Source organism: Gambusia affinis, linkage group LG21 (assembly GCF_019740435.1).
Source record: "Gambusia affinis linkage group LG21, SWU_Gaff_1.0, whole genome shotgun sequence".
Classification (NCBI taxonomy): Eukaryota; Metazoa; Chordata; class Actinopteri; order Cyprinodontiformes; family Poeciliidae; genus Gambusia; species Gambusia affinis.
The window spans coordinates 7394509-7406821 of NC_057888.1; the positions used below are offsets into that span (position 1 = coordinate 7394509).

Consider the following 12313-nt stretch of genomic DNA (forward strand, 5'->3'; position numbering starts at 1 on the left):
AACCCTTCATTGACTAATTCAGCCGTCTTAATTTAACCTTCACACAAAAAGAAAACACTTTTTTTTCCCCACCATCCAAACAATAAATAAAACACAAAAAAATCCAGTGTAAACATGATATATTCTTTTTTTTTTTTTATCTCAACTGTTTTCCTAGCCAGCAAACTGATCTGGGTAGAACTGAGATGATCCAAGAAAACTGGATTTGTACAAATACCAAAGTAGAAAACAAACTTCTTATAGTACAGTGCATACAAGAGCATATGGGGAAAACATATTGTACAGGGTCTCAAATCACCACATTTAAACAGGAGGTGGTTACATTTTGGGATATATGCTTCGGTGTCAACTTGGCTCAGATGAATGACGAGAGGAGAAAAGAAAATCTCCAGAAGTGGAGAGGATGGATGAGAGTGGAAAACAAACAGGGAGGAAAATGGGCTTTTTTTCCCCCATTTTATTTCCTGTCCTAATAATTTAGCCACACTCTTCCATCGACACATCCATTCTTTAATTTGACTCATCTAGCCACTGATTAACCATATATTCACCCATTATTTGATCCATCCATCCATTCATGTGTTCACTGATTAACCAGGCATCCTGCAATCCCATTCATCCATCCATGGTCTCATATTTTACAGCCTGTTGAAACATCTGTAGGATCTTTGTTGAAACATCTGTAGGAATTTCATTATGAAGTTTTGTATTTATTAATGTTTTTAAACAAATTAATTGGGAAGTCTGGGAACTAGACATAAAAACCCCAATAGAAACCAAAATAATTTAAAGGTAATAAAACAAACATATTTTCACCTCAGATGCTCACTTGTCTTCTGTAAACTGGTTGGACCCACAAACACAACAAAACAAAAAACAAAAAGTCACCAAATTAATCATTTCCCTTCCTATATTAATTATTAAACTAATTAATTATAAATTGTTTTTTTGCAGAACTAAAAACACAGAGTAATTCATGACTGTGTTCATGAATGTTCCATGTGATTCAGGTTCCTTTGTTTCCATCGTTGCACTTAAAGAAAAAACCTTTATGGCACAGAAAAATAAGATTATGGCAGAAATAAAAAGATTGTTACGATGGCACTAACTCGACTAAATCATTTGCCCACCCCGCTTTATTTAACGTTGATCTGTTCTTCTCTTGAGACAAACTAACAGCCAACCAGCCTTTGTTCGGTAAACATACACAGTGGAGAATCTGAGACTTTTTGGACAGAAGCCAGGACGCATATATCCCAGCATTCCACCTGGAGTTGGCATAAACGTGCCACTCTGATAGACCTGAGGGGCGTTTGCACAGCAGGTGGGCTTCCTGCAGCGTCAATCAGCTGGCGGTCAGCTCCTCGCCGGGCTCAGCAGCTTCAGTGACCGGCACGTTGTAATGGCGGTCGTCCTCCGTGACGAGGCACACGGATGGCCAGTCGTCCAGGTGATCGTTCGGGTAGAAGGTGACAAACTCCTCCGTGTTGGCCTTGTACAGTCTGTAAACCTGAATGGTGTGCTGCAGGGCGTAGCCGAGCAGGAACATCTCCACCTGCACAGAAAGAACAAAAACAAATCATTTCACAGCTCCAAAAGAAGTTGGAGAGACAAATCAAACAGCAGCGTGTTTAATATGCTGCCGAAGTACACAATAATTAGAGGGTGGAGTGGTATTGTAGAGGGTATAACTGGAAAAGCTTTCATTACTATGTTGCAAATAATTATATTCTCAACAACTAAAAACACAACTCAAGCACTGGCATGTTTTACTGAACAGAGTTTATAAAAACCCTCCTCCTGTTCCAACACACATCCATGAACGCTGCTGTTGTTTGCAGCGCAGGCTTTATTCAAATGTATTCAAAAGTCCCAGGATCTCTTTATTTGTTGCTCAACACACAAACCCAGAGAGCGGAGTGTGTTTGCTGTACCTGCTCCAGCCCGGCGCTGAGGCCCACGTGCCTGAGGTGGTTGGAGAGGAAGGAGCGCGGGCAGCTGGACGAGTCCCGCGCGAACAGCAGCCAGCAGAAGAGAGGGACTTCTTGACCGGCCTGCATGCGGCCGTGCAGCTCCGCCGCTCTGCCCAGCATCAGCAGCTTCAGCGCCTCCAGCATCCCCAGCTCCTCCTCCTCGCCCTGGAACAGCCGCTCACAGAGCTGCTGCCGCTCCGCAGAGCCGGGACGCTCAGCAGCCGCCTGCCACTGGACAGGAATTTGGAATTTACTTTGGGATCAAGTGTTTCATTTGCTTCTATATATCTAAAAATTATCTTTCTTTACTATATTTAAACGTAAAGAAAAAAAGAAAGTCTTTATTTTAGTTTTTTTTTAAATCTCCTATAAATCAATTTTTTACCTCTAAAATGAAACAAAGTGATTTTATATACAATGCATATAAATTTACATTTTAAAATACTGAAACTTCCTTTTTTCATGAATTTAACCCCATTCACTTACTTAATTACATATTTTAACTCCAAATAAAACATATTTAAATTTATTTATCTATTAAAATAGAAAACCTTGATTATGCGTTAGGAATTTTACTCATTCATTTTTTTGTTTTACACTAAACAAAAAATGTAAAACAATTTTGCATTTGTATATTGTATATTTTACATTAATTATGTTTAGACATTTTTTACGTATAAAAATGTAAACATTTTTTATGTATACATTCTTTAAATATTAATGTTATCATTGACAACAACAATCATTATTGTATTTCTACTCATTTAAAATGATTTATTCCCTTATTTAGATTTCAAAATAAATGACTAAACATTCTTTTGGTTGATTTACATAATTTTTTGAATTCATTAAAATTTTAAGTAAAAGCTGATTTTGGTATCAAAGTAAATAGAAAATGAAATTTATTACAACTTGATTATTGTTGATAAATAGCAAATCATTTTACTTACAAAGTACTTTCAGAAATAAAAAAAAGCATAGTAAGTGATTCACAAGACTAAAAGAAATTATTTTTTTAAAACTACTAATTAGCTTAATAATGCTTAATAGGTTATTAAAACAAATCAGTAAATCACTGTAATCAAAATAGAATCATAAATGTGGAAACTATAATTCTACAGCGGAATCAAATGATGTGCAGGTTTAATATTAACTGGTTACTGAGTGCCAGTAACTAGGAGGATTCTGGTTTCAGTAGTGGTAGTTTATCCAGGTCATCTACCCTCTGGGGGCTGCACCACTAGAATGGATTAGTCTAAGACTCTGAATCAGGACCGGCTTCACTGGACTGATTCCAGGTTTCTGACCTCATCCTGCCCACAGTGAGCTGCTGCGACTCCAAGGAATTTACTGCAACGCTTTTGGCGCATTGATTTACGTGAAGGTCATCCTGACCTCAAGAATCTCACTAAGCAGGTGAAACAAGCAATAACTTATCTCCACCATATACAGGGCCACACTCAAACACACTAAAGTGCACACACGCCTCCAAATTGCTCATAGGCTGGTAGCTGGGAGACAAAGGAAAGATTGGAAGTTTTCCACAATGGCAATTTAATTGCAAACTGTATGCGTTAGGCTCTCAAAATGATAAGGAGGAGAAGGAAAAGGCCCAACTAGTTGCTCATAAAATTGCAAGTCGCATATAAAAAATGCAATAAATGTCCACGTTTAAATTTTACAGTTTGTAGCAAAACACCTTGCTAATACAGATGCAACATTTTGGTGGGGAGGTTCAGAAAGAAGCAGTGAAATGCCTATTTGGTGAATGCAAAGAATATCATGATTGACTTCTCAGTAAAAACAAGTGTCCCAAATTTGCTGCAATCCAAAAGCAGTCGTGGAGCTGCTTATTTTACTGCCTTAATGAAAAACTGTCTCAGAAACACTTCAAAAAGACTACAAGTTGTAAATTTTTTTAGTAACTGAGGTCTGATCCAATTAAAATACCTTAAGGAGATGAAAAATAACTAAAATACAAATTAAAGCCACAAGTGGCGTTGGAGGCCCTCGTAGTGAAGCGCCCCTCCAGCCTAGTGGCAATCGCGGGGGTTCCAGTAACGCCACGCACTCGCCACCGCCGACGCTCTGGCACAGTTCCCACACCAGTCCACCAGGCGACACGCACCAAAGTCTTCCTCATCGCTCCCTGACAACTAACAAGAGCAGTCGAATTGAATTGCAATTTCAAGCTATTGGGCTCTTGAGAGGCTAACAAAGGTTAAAACATGGCTTGGGGCTGATGTTTTAAAATTATTCTAAGGATGCTGTGGAGGAATTAGGTCACGCCCACCAAATACTGGACTGGATTCCTGACGGTGTGTGGAATCCAGTCCAGTGAGGACTGGATTCCAGAGTGGACAATCCTTAGATCCTTAACTAAGGATCAATCTTAAGTTAGTCTGGTGCAGCTGGGAGCTAATGAGGGGAAGTTATTCCACCTTGATGTTTCATGGTGAATGGCCAGATTTGAGGCTTGGCCACGCCCACATGCTTTGACATAGGAAAATTCCTTTGATAACTTTTGACCTTCAATGCCTCAAGAGTGTGCTGACTGAGTTGGAAGCCTGGATCACAAAAGCTGTAAGACAAGTTCGCTCAGATATGAGCTCAATAGAATAGACAAATTGATCCAAAATGGCCGAATTCCTGTTGGGTTTAGGCCATGCTTCAAGACACTTTTTTGTTGGTCCTGACAAGACAGACATATGAACCAAGTTTCATAATTCTGGGTTAAAGCATGGCAAATGGTGACATTAGAATTTAATAAGTAATGCAGCCCTTTTTTTCCCTTTTATATACAACTGAGTGCAAATAAAAACAGGCATGTGAACATTTGTCTTTAACCTGCAGTTTGACTCTGATTAGTTCTGTAAGTTTATTCAAGAAATGTGGAGAGAACAAGAACAGTTGAATCTTTGCTCCTGTCTTCTATCATCAGTTATTGATTTAGCCGCCGTATTAAGTTCCTAGATTAAGTAATGACCATCCTTTATATAACAGCACATCCTTTAGCTTCAATCAACAATATTTCATTTAGTGAAGCGCGTTGTGTTCACTTTTCCCACTTAGATAGATAAGCTAAACTATTCCATAACAACAGAGAAGTGACTTTGAGACTACCTTCAGGAGTTACCATCCTTTAAGAAATACCTTAAGAAGCAGCTCCCTTTAATGTAAGGCAGTAATCAAATCAAGCTGTCTAGATAATAACAAACAACCTGGAGTCGATGGTGGACTTGAAAAGCTCAGGGGTTTATTGGTGTTTTTTCTGAGCTGATTTGGAGTCAGTACCGTTTTCCGGAGCAGCTCCATGTAGCCCTTCAGCCGCTCAGTGGGATCTCCAGTGCCGTCTCCAAGTGCATGCTGTCCAGGAAATCGCCACTGACTGATCAGCCCTTCCTGCGCCTCCAGTTGTTTTGGCAGCTGTAAACAGCAATAAAAAAAACCCACAGAAAATTAAAATGGTTGGGCGTGCTGTGGTGGCGCAGGGGATAGCGCGACCCACGTTTGGAGGCTTTGAGTCCTCGTCGTGGGTTCGATTCCCGGAACTGGCGACATTTACCACATGTCTTCCCCCCTCTCCTTCCCCCTTTCCTGTCAGCCTACTTTTATATAAGGGACACTAGAGCCCACAAAAGACCCCCTGGAGGGTCTTTTGTTAAAATGGTCAATTGTCAGTGCCTCAAAATGTTTGTAAAACTATTTTGGTTTTAAATCCAGGAAAAGTGAAACAACCTGCCAGTGGATTGAGACATTGTAATATTTCACTTTGATCACTTTTTTCATAAAAAAAATATAATAAAGAATTACTTAAATCAAGCTCATATTTCTTGCTGGAAAGTTACTTTTGAGTTAGTCCACTTGAAATAAAGCAAAACTATAGTATTTGCATTAGAATGCTACACCAGAAATACTTGGTATAATTTTGTATTTTTGCAGTGCATCACAAAGTCCTGTTCTCATTACTGTAGGAAATGTGAGTACATCTGAAAAAAGTGTGAGCGAGGAAAACAAGTGACAAAAGAATGGGCCAAATTTCCAGCAAACTGTTGTGAGACGCTACTGGACAGATACCCAAAACGTTTGATCCAAGTCAGAGTTTACAAGGCTGTTCTCCTAAATAATAAAGAAACATAACCTTCTACATTTAAAGAATATTTTAAAAAATGTTAAAAAATGTGAGCCTTTACCATTAGAACTGTGTCGTCTTGCAGCCACTGAGGTACCTGGACGCTCTGGGACAGCACCTGGAACAAGGTGGCTCTCAGGGCGCAGTAATTGTCCCCTCTGACTCTCCTCAGGTGGCTGAACTTGGCAGACATCTCTTTGTACCCCTGCAGAAAAACCACAGGAAGCCGCTCAGACGTCGACAGACGAAACCCATCCATCTACAATGTGAAACACGACTTCCAAAGCCACCGACTTTTCTGATGAGAGCGCTTTTGGCAGTGTTTCCTTTCCATTCCCTCTCGCTGTAAGACAGTATATCCACAGCCGGAGACAAACTGCAACTGTCCTGAACCTTTAAACCTGGGAGCAGACCACATTTCAGGTCAAAAAGGTTAAGCAGAGAATATTATTTAGATATTTCTGCATCAATTTGAGAATGTAAAGGCAAAGCAGAAACTGAGAACATTTACTTTCTGAGTCAGATGTTTGCCGTGGTTTGTGACTCATTGCAGACAGCTCCTCTTCTCCGCGGTACAAGTCTTCCTCGCTAAAGGGAAACAAGTATTTAGTCATTTTTATGGTTTATTATAGCAAAACTGAACCAATAAATATATAGTTGGAGTTCTTTCCAACACTGGTGGAAGGAAGGTTTTATCTCTGCAGCCGGCGCTGTAGAGTACACAGAGTATTAACTAAATGCTATAAATAAACATATCCGAAATAACCACTAAGGTTCCACTCCTTTAAGAAATTAGTGACATAAGTGTTGAGAAGCACTATATATATATATATGCTTATATATATATATATACCTCATTTTATTTTCATAATTTTTCACTTTTTCTGAGCTGAAGTGAGAAACAACATTGCAACGAAAGCTTCCTCCCTGCTCTCGGCGCCACTGCTTTCACAACGCCTCATATTCTCGAACTATTCCACATTTCCTCTTATTTCAACCAATAACCTCATCGTATTTTATCTTACCAACACAAAATAGTGAACAACTCTTTATATGTCTCCTAATCAGGCCTGAAACTTTTACAATTATTTTAGAAAGAAATTGTTCTGAAGATTGATGAAATTAAAAAAAGATTTTTCATTCAACCACTTAAGCTTATCTTATGCTATATTTTTAAAAAACAAATGATTCAATTTATTTTTAAACTTAACAATCAAACATTTTATTGCCTAAATGCAGTAACAAAGCTTCCCTTTAATGTATGATTATTTGTAGAAAAGAAATACAGTTACAGCTAAAGAAAAAAAACACTTAGCTCTTCCCTTACTGTCAGACTTATCAATAGTCCTGATCTGTTGATTATTTTTTTGATAAACCGATTAATAATTGGATAGCAAAAGGTACTTAATAGGAGAATTCTTTTGACAGAATTTGAACCAGGTGAAGCTAAAACTATGCCAATATGCGTTTCCTTCAGCAGGGACAGGGAAACTGCTCAAAGTTAATCTGAAGAAGGATGAAGCTAAATGCAGGTAAAAACCTGGCAAAATGTTGAGACGTGATTCAGATCCAAGTGCTATAACAGCCCAGTCAAAGTTTAGACCTAAATCCAATTAGGAATCTATGGGAAGACTTGGATATCAGTATTACTGTTCACAGATGCAATCCATCCGATCTGACTGAGCCTCAGTTATTTATGAGGAAGAAATGAAGCTCAGTAGGAAAAGCTGAAGACCGACCGCAGCTGTAATTACAGACAACTAATAGTTGAATCCTCACAGTATTGACCCCGAGGGGTAGAATACAACATTCAGATTTCTTTGTGTTGGTTCATAAAACACACTAAAGTCTGAGGTTGTAACGGGACAATCTGAATACTTTTTGCAAGATAGGAACTGAACCCTGAATCCATTTGACACCCAAAACGATTTTGACAGACCTATCATCCAGACCATCTTCCTCTTCTGCATTGGGCTCAACGTCGGCCTGGACATCTGAGGTTCCAAGCTGCTCCTGGATAGCAGGCTGTGTCTCAACCTGAAGATCCCCCTTCTGGGTTAAACCATCCTCCACCTTGTCCTGTTTCTTTCCTTCGTTCTTCTTCTCCTCTCCAGGAACATTTTCTCCAGTTCCTTCCACAGTTTCGTCTGCAAGACTCAAACCCTCAGGGTTTCTGTTTTCTTCCTGATTCAACTTTAAGCTGCAGAGAGAATCCACATTTATATTCTCTGTATATTATGTACTGCTCTTTAATCAAAAGTTGAAGCAAATGTGCACGCGGTTTTCCTGCAAATGCTGCAAGAAAACGATGTTAGGCAGTCTTGGTTTCTTGCTCCCCCTAGTGGCCAAGGGAATTAATAAAATAAAAAAACACACAAATGTTTCTGTAAACATGTCTGCTGTTTTCATTCAACAAAACGTGAACCTGCTGACCTGTCCTTGGCCTCTGCTGCAGATTCGGCCTCTGGCATTGTGTTTGAGCCGACGGAGTCCATATTCTCCTGAGTTGGGCCGACTCCTGCAGGCTCCGATCCAGACGCAGGAGGCTGAGAGATAACATGCCTTTTTGGGGCCCCAGGATCGACGTTGCACTGCACAGAACTGCATGCAGAAAGACAAACATTTGTGCTGAATGACTAAACATCAGGTAAACTTAATCTACTTATAGATATGATTGAGGCCATTAATCATTAAAGCAGCAGTGAACTTGGGACAGCAAAAAGCAAATATCATACAATGAAAGAACTGGAAAACTATGTAATAAGTACATATATAGATGTTTATTTCAGCTCTCACATGGAATCAGTTCTTTATTCTCGCAGCAGTTTACTTAAAATTGAAATATAATAGCATATTAGTCCAAATATATCCTCCCACAGATCACAAAATATAGGTTTCTATAGAACATTCAACTCTGGAACTGGAAAATATTTATAATATCCAAAATAAACAAACAAAACAACTGAAACAGCAATAGTTGAAATGGTACATGAAGACACAAGAACCAAAATTAATATTTTCAAAAAATATTAATCATGCGGCTTAGACAGGGAAAACAGGCAAAAGTGCCACTTTGGACTTTTGTTAAAAAGGAAATGCTGCAAACATTTGTTGCATGGAGCAAAAATTCTGGCTTTTCAGAGATATTAAAGGGAAGCATCTCTAACAATTGTTGTCCAAATAGAAATTAATTTATTATGCGATTAATTGAATTATTGATATTTTCATTACACTTCTCTTATGTAACATAATATCTGAAAGCTCAGTGTGAGATAAACAGCAGAAATCAGATCCAGTTACTGACTCAATCCTGATTAAAAGGTTTAAAATACAAACATGGACTAAATGATGTTTCCATGTTAACCTACCACCTGGGGGTGTCTGTGTTTGTCTCCTGGCTGACCGTAGAGATGGACGCCTCCTGAGCGCTTGGCTCTGATAACGCCTTATTATTTTGTGCAAACTCCTCCGACGGTTTGGCCTCGGCACCGATGGCAACATCTCCTCCAGAACCAGCGTGGGAACGGCTCGCCGTATTGTCCTCTGTGGGCGTGTTTGTCTCAGGAGGGGAGATGTTTTCTGGAAGGGCAGATTCAGGTTCTGGTGAGACGGGATCCGAGACGTTCTCCTGCCCTGCAGTTAGACTTTGTTTTTCTGTTTTCGGCTCTTCAGCGGCGGCCAAAGCTTCCTGGGCGTCAGGTGCAGAGAGGTTTTCCTGCGTCTGATTTAAAGTGCGTTGATCTGCAGCGGCATCTTTCTGTTCCTCACGTTGCGCACCGGCGGTACCGTCTTTGCTTGGCGAAGTGTTTGCCTCCTGAAGGTTTTCATTTTGTAAATGTCCATTTCCCTGAGTGGCGTCGGATTTTCTGTCTCTGTTATGGCATTTCAGTGGCTCCTCCTTAGTTTCCTCAACACTGCAAGACATAACACAGAATGAGCGAAGCCTCAGAACACAACAACACCCCTGAAACCTTCAGAAAAGCACAAATAAATGAGCAGCATAAGAGAAAGGTCTAAGGATTCTCCCTAAACTGGAGGTGGAGAGGAAGCAGGAAACCTTTGATAACTGCAGACACTTTTAATTATCATCTCTTGACATTTGTCACCAATTCATGAAATGACGCGACTGTTTCTTGTTAACAAACCCTTAAAGGACAGATGGAAGTTCCCCCAGTCTTGTTTGCGGCTTCTAACTGGAGTTAAAAGTTATTGTTTGATGCAACCCATCCTACAGATACCACAAGGGGAAATTTGTCTGGTTCCCCAGCGGTTGGCCAAATCTGAAATCTCTTGCTTTCATAACTAAGTTCTCTCTGCTCCCAGACCAGCCATATTTTATAGATTTATTCACTAAAAAGTCACTAAGCAAACAAAACAGAAGTCAGAAGAAGCTGAATCTCACCTTGTGTCTTCGCCGTTATCTGGACCACAAGCACCAGCACCTGAGGTCTTTGAGTCGTCTTTCAGCAAACCGCTTCGTTCCTCCATGCTGCCGCAGGGAAGTTCAGCTCCAAAACAACAACAGTTCCCCATCTGCTCGGGGGGCAGGCAGACCCGGAGTTTTAGGAGTCCATGGCGGGGGGTTCGGGACTCAGGAAGAAACCATGGTGCTGCTTAGTGAATGTATGAAGTATGAAGTATTATTTTTAGATGCAAACTCGCTTTAAAACGCACCCAACTGTGCGTGACTCAGCCGCTCTTGTTGCCAAGAATCTTCTGAAGTCAAGTTTATTTATTTGCTCATTTCAGCAGTTCAAAGTGCTTTACACCTAATCATAACACAGGAACCGGTTATGAAACAAGCAATAAACATTACATTTTGACACATGCCTTCATCATGAAGATATTAAACAAGAAGTGTCCCAGGGTTGAACCTTGGGGTACTCCACATGTAACTTCTGTCTGCACAAATTAAAAGTTACCTACTGACACAAACAAGTCCCTGTTCTTTAGCATTGCTGTTATCTAAATCACACAACACAAAAGCAGCTTGAACATCCAAAATAGCATTTCTTTGCGTACTTGCAAAACTAATCTTAACAGATTTCCTGACATTTGACTCATGGCCCACAGTCATATCCTTGAGCCTTTAGAAACCACATTTACATTAAAAATCTTGTCAATGTTCTTCTATATTCACGTCTAGATATTCAAACTGATCATTAAAATCCCAATTTAAGACACAAACGCTATTTTAACACCTACAGCTGGATGAGACAACTCGAATCAGTAAAAAAACAACAACCTCAGATTCTAGTTTATGTTCACGAATTAAGAAGAACACCTCAAAAAGCTACGCCTCCTTGTTAATATCAACCCAAGGAAGTAGCACGAATAGTCACAAGCAAGGCAAACTTAACAGCAACTACCTGTGTAGTAAAACTACAGTAATTACAGGTGAACTTACCTTGTTTTTGTTAAACTGGAGATAAACTCCAAACCCTCAAAATCATGAAGCTCCAGTTCTTGTTTCACTTTTACTGAGCGGAGTTAGCCAGCTAGCTGCTGTGAACTTAAACCACAAACACGAGTGACAGCAGCTCATTTAAACCGCAGCTGCCACAGTGGGTAGCTCTCCTTTCCAGCGTGTCACCGTCCGTCAACACGGAATATTTCTGAAAACATCCGTATTCCCCGTATTTTGAACGGAACATCTGCTCACGGTGATCCCTAGCTTAGCCGGAGCAGCAGGTCATGGCTCTTGTGATGCGCCGCTCGCGACGAGCCGGATCTTAATTTCGTCTCGTTGAACTGAACGATTTGATAGGTATGGATTTGTCCCTTACCTTTTTAGTTTCTGCTTTTGGTAGCTTTTGGTAGCTTTCTTTATGTGTCATCGGGGTGCTCACTGTATCAAGAGCAATCTCCACTACATTCACGAACATTTTCTATGCACACTGTATTACAAATATTGTTTGTTAAGCACAAATTTAGTGTTCAACAACAGTTCTCACAACATCAGGTCCTTTAGTCTGTTCTGATAAGAAATCTTTCACTTGTTTATTCCACCACGAACCTAATTTATTGTATGCGGTGTCCAGAAGAAAAACATTAATGGATAACATTACAAATGAATTAGTACAAATATTTTTTTTTGCTTCTTTTTAATGTGAGATGACAAACAAATGTGTAAAAAAAAACTTACAACCTTTCATGGTGGAAATATGTTAAAGTAGCTCTGATTTGTTCTTTTTGTAGACTTTTGTTT

General features: G+C 39.8%; 1 protein-coding gene across 2 annotated transcripts; it reads right to left on the minus strand.

Annotated features, from left to right (window-relative positions):
• Positions 1-148: 148 nt before the first annotated feature.
• LOC122824065 (midasin-like) lies at positions 149-11859 on the minus strand. 2 transcript variants are annotated; one of them, XM_044104262.1, is made up of 11 exons: positions 11513-11859; positions 10508-10715; positions 9474-10019; positions 8539-8706; positions 8045-8305; positions 6617-6693; positions 6400-6506; positions 6167-6310; positions 5268-5399; positions 1935-2204; positions 149-1555 (listed from the first exon to the last, which is right to left on the minus strand). In XM_044104262.1, the coding sequence occupies exons 2-11, from the start codon at positions 10636-10638 to the stop codon at positions 1346-1348; spliced, it is 2046 nt and encodes a 681-aa protein (XP_043960197.1). In that variant the 5' UTR covers positions 10639-10715; positions 11513-11859; the 3' UTR covers positions 149-1345. The 2 variants fall into 2 exon arrangements, with proteins under 2 accessions (XP_043960197.1, XP_043960196.1); XM_044104261.1 differs by having other exon boundaries at positions 10508-10718.
• Between the last annotated feature and the right edge of the window lie 454 nt (positions 11860-12313).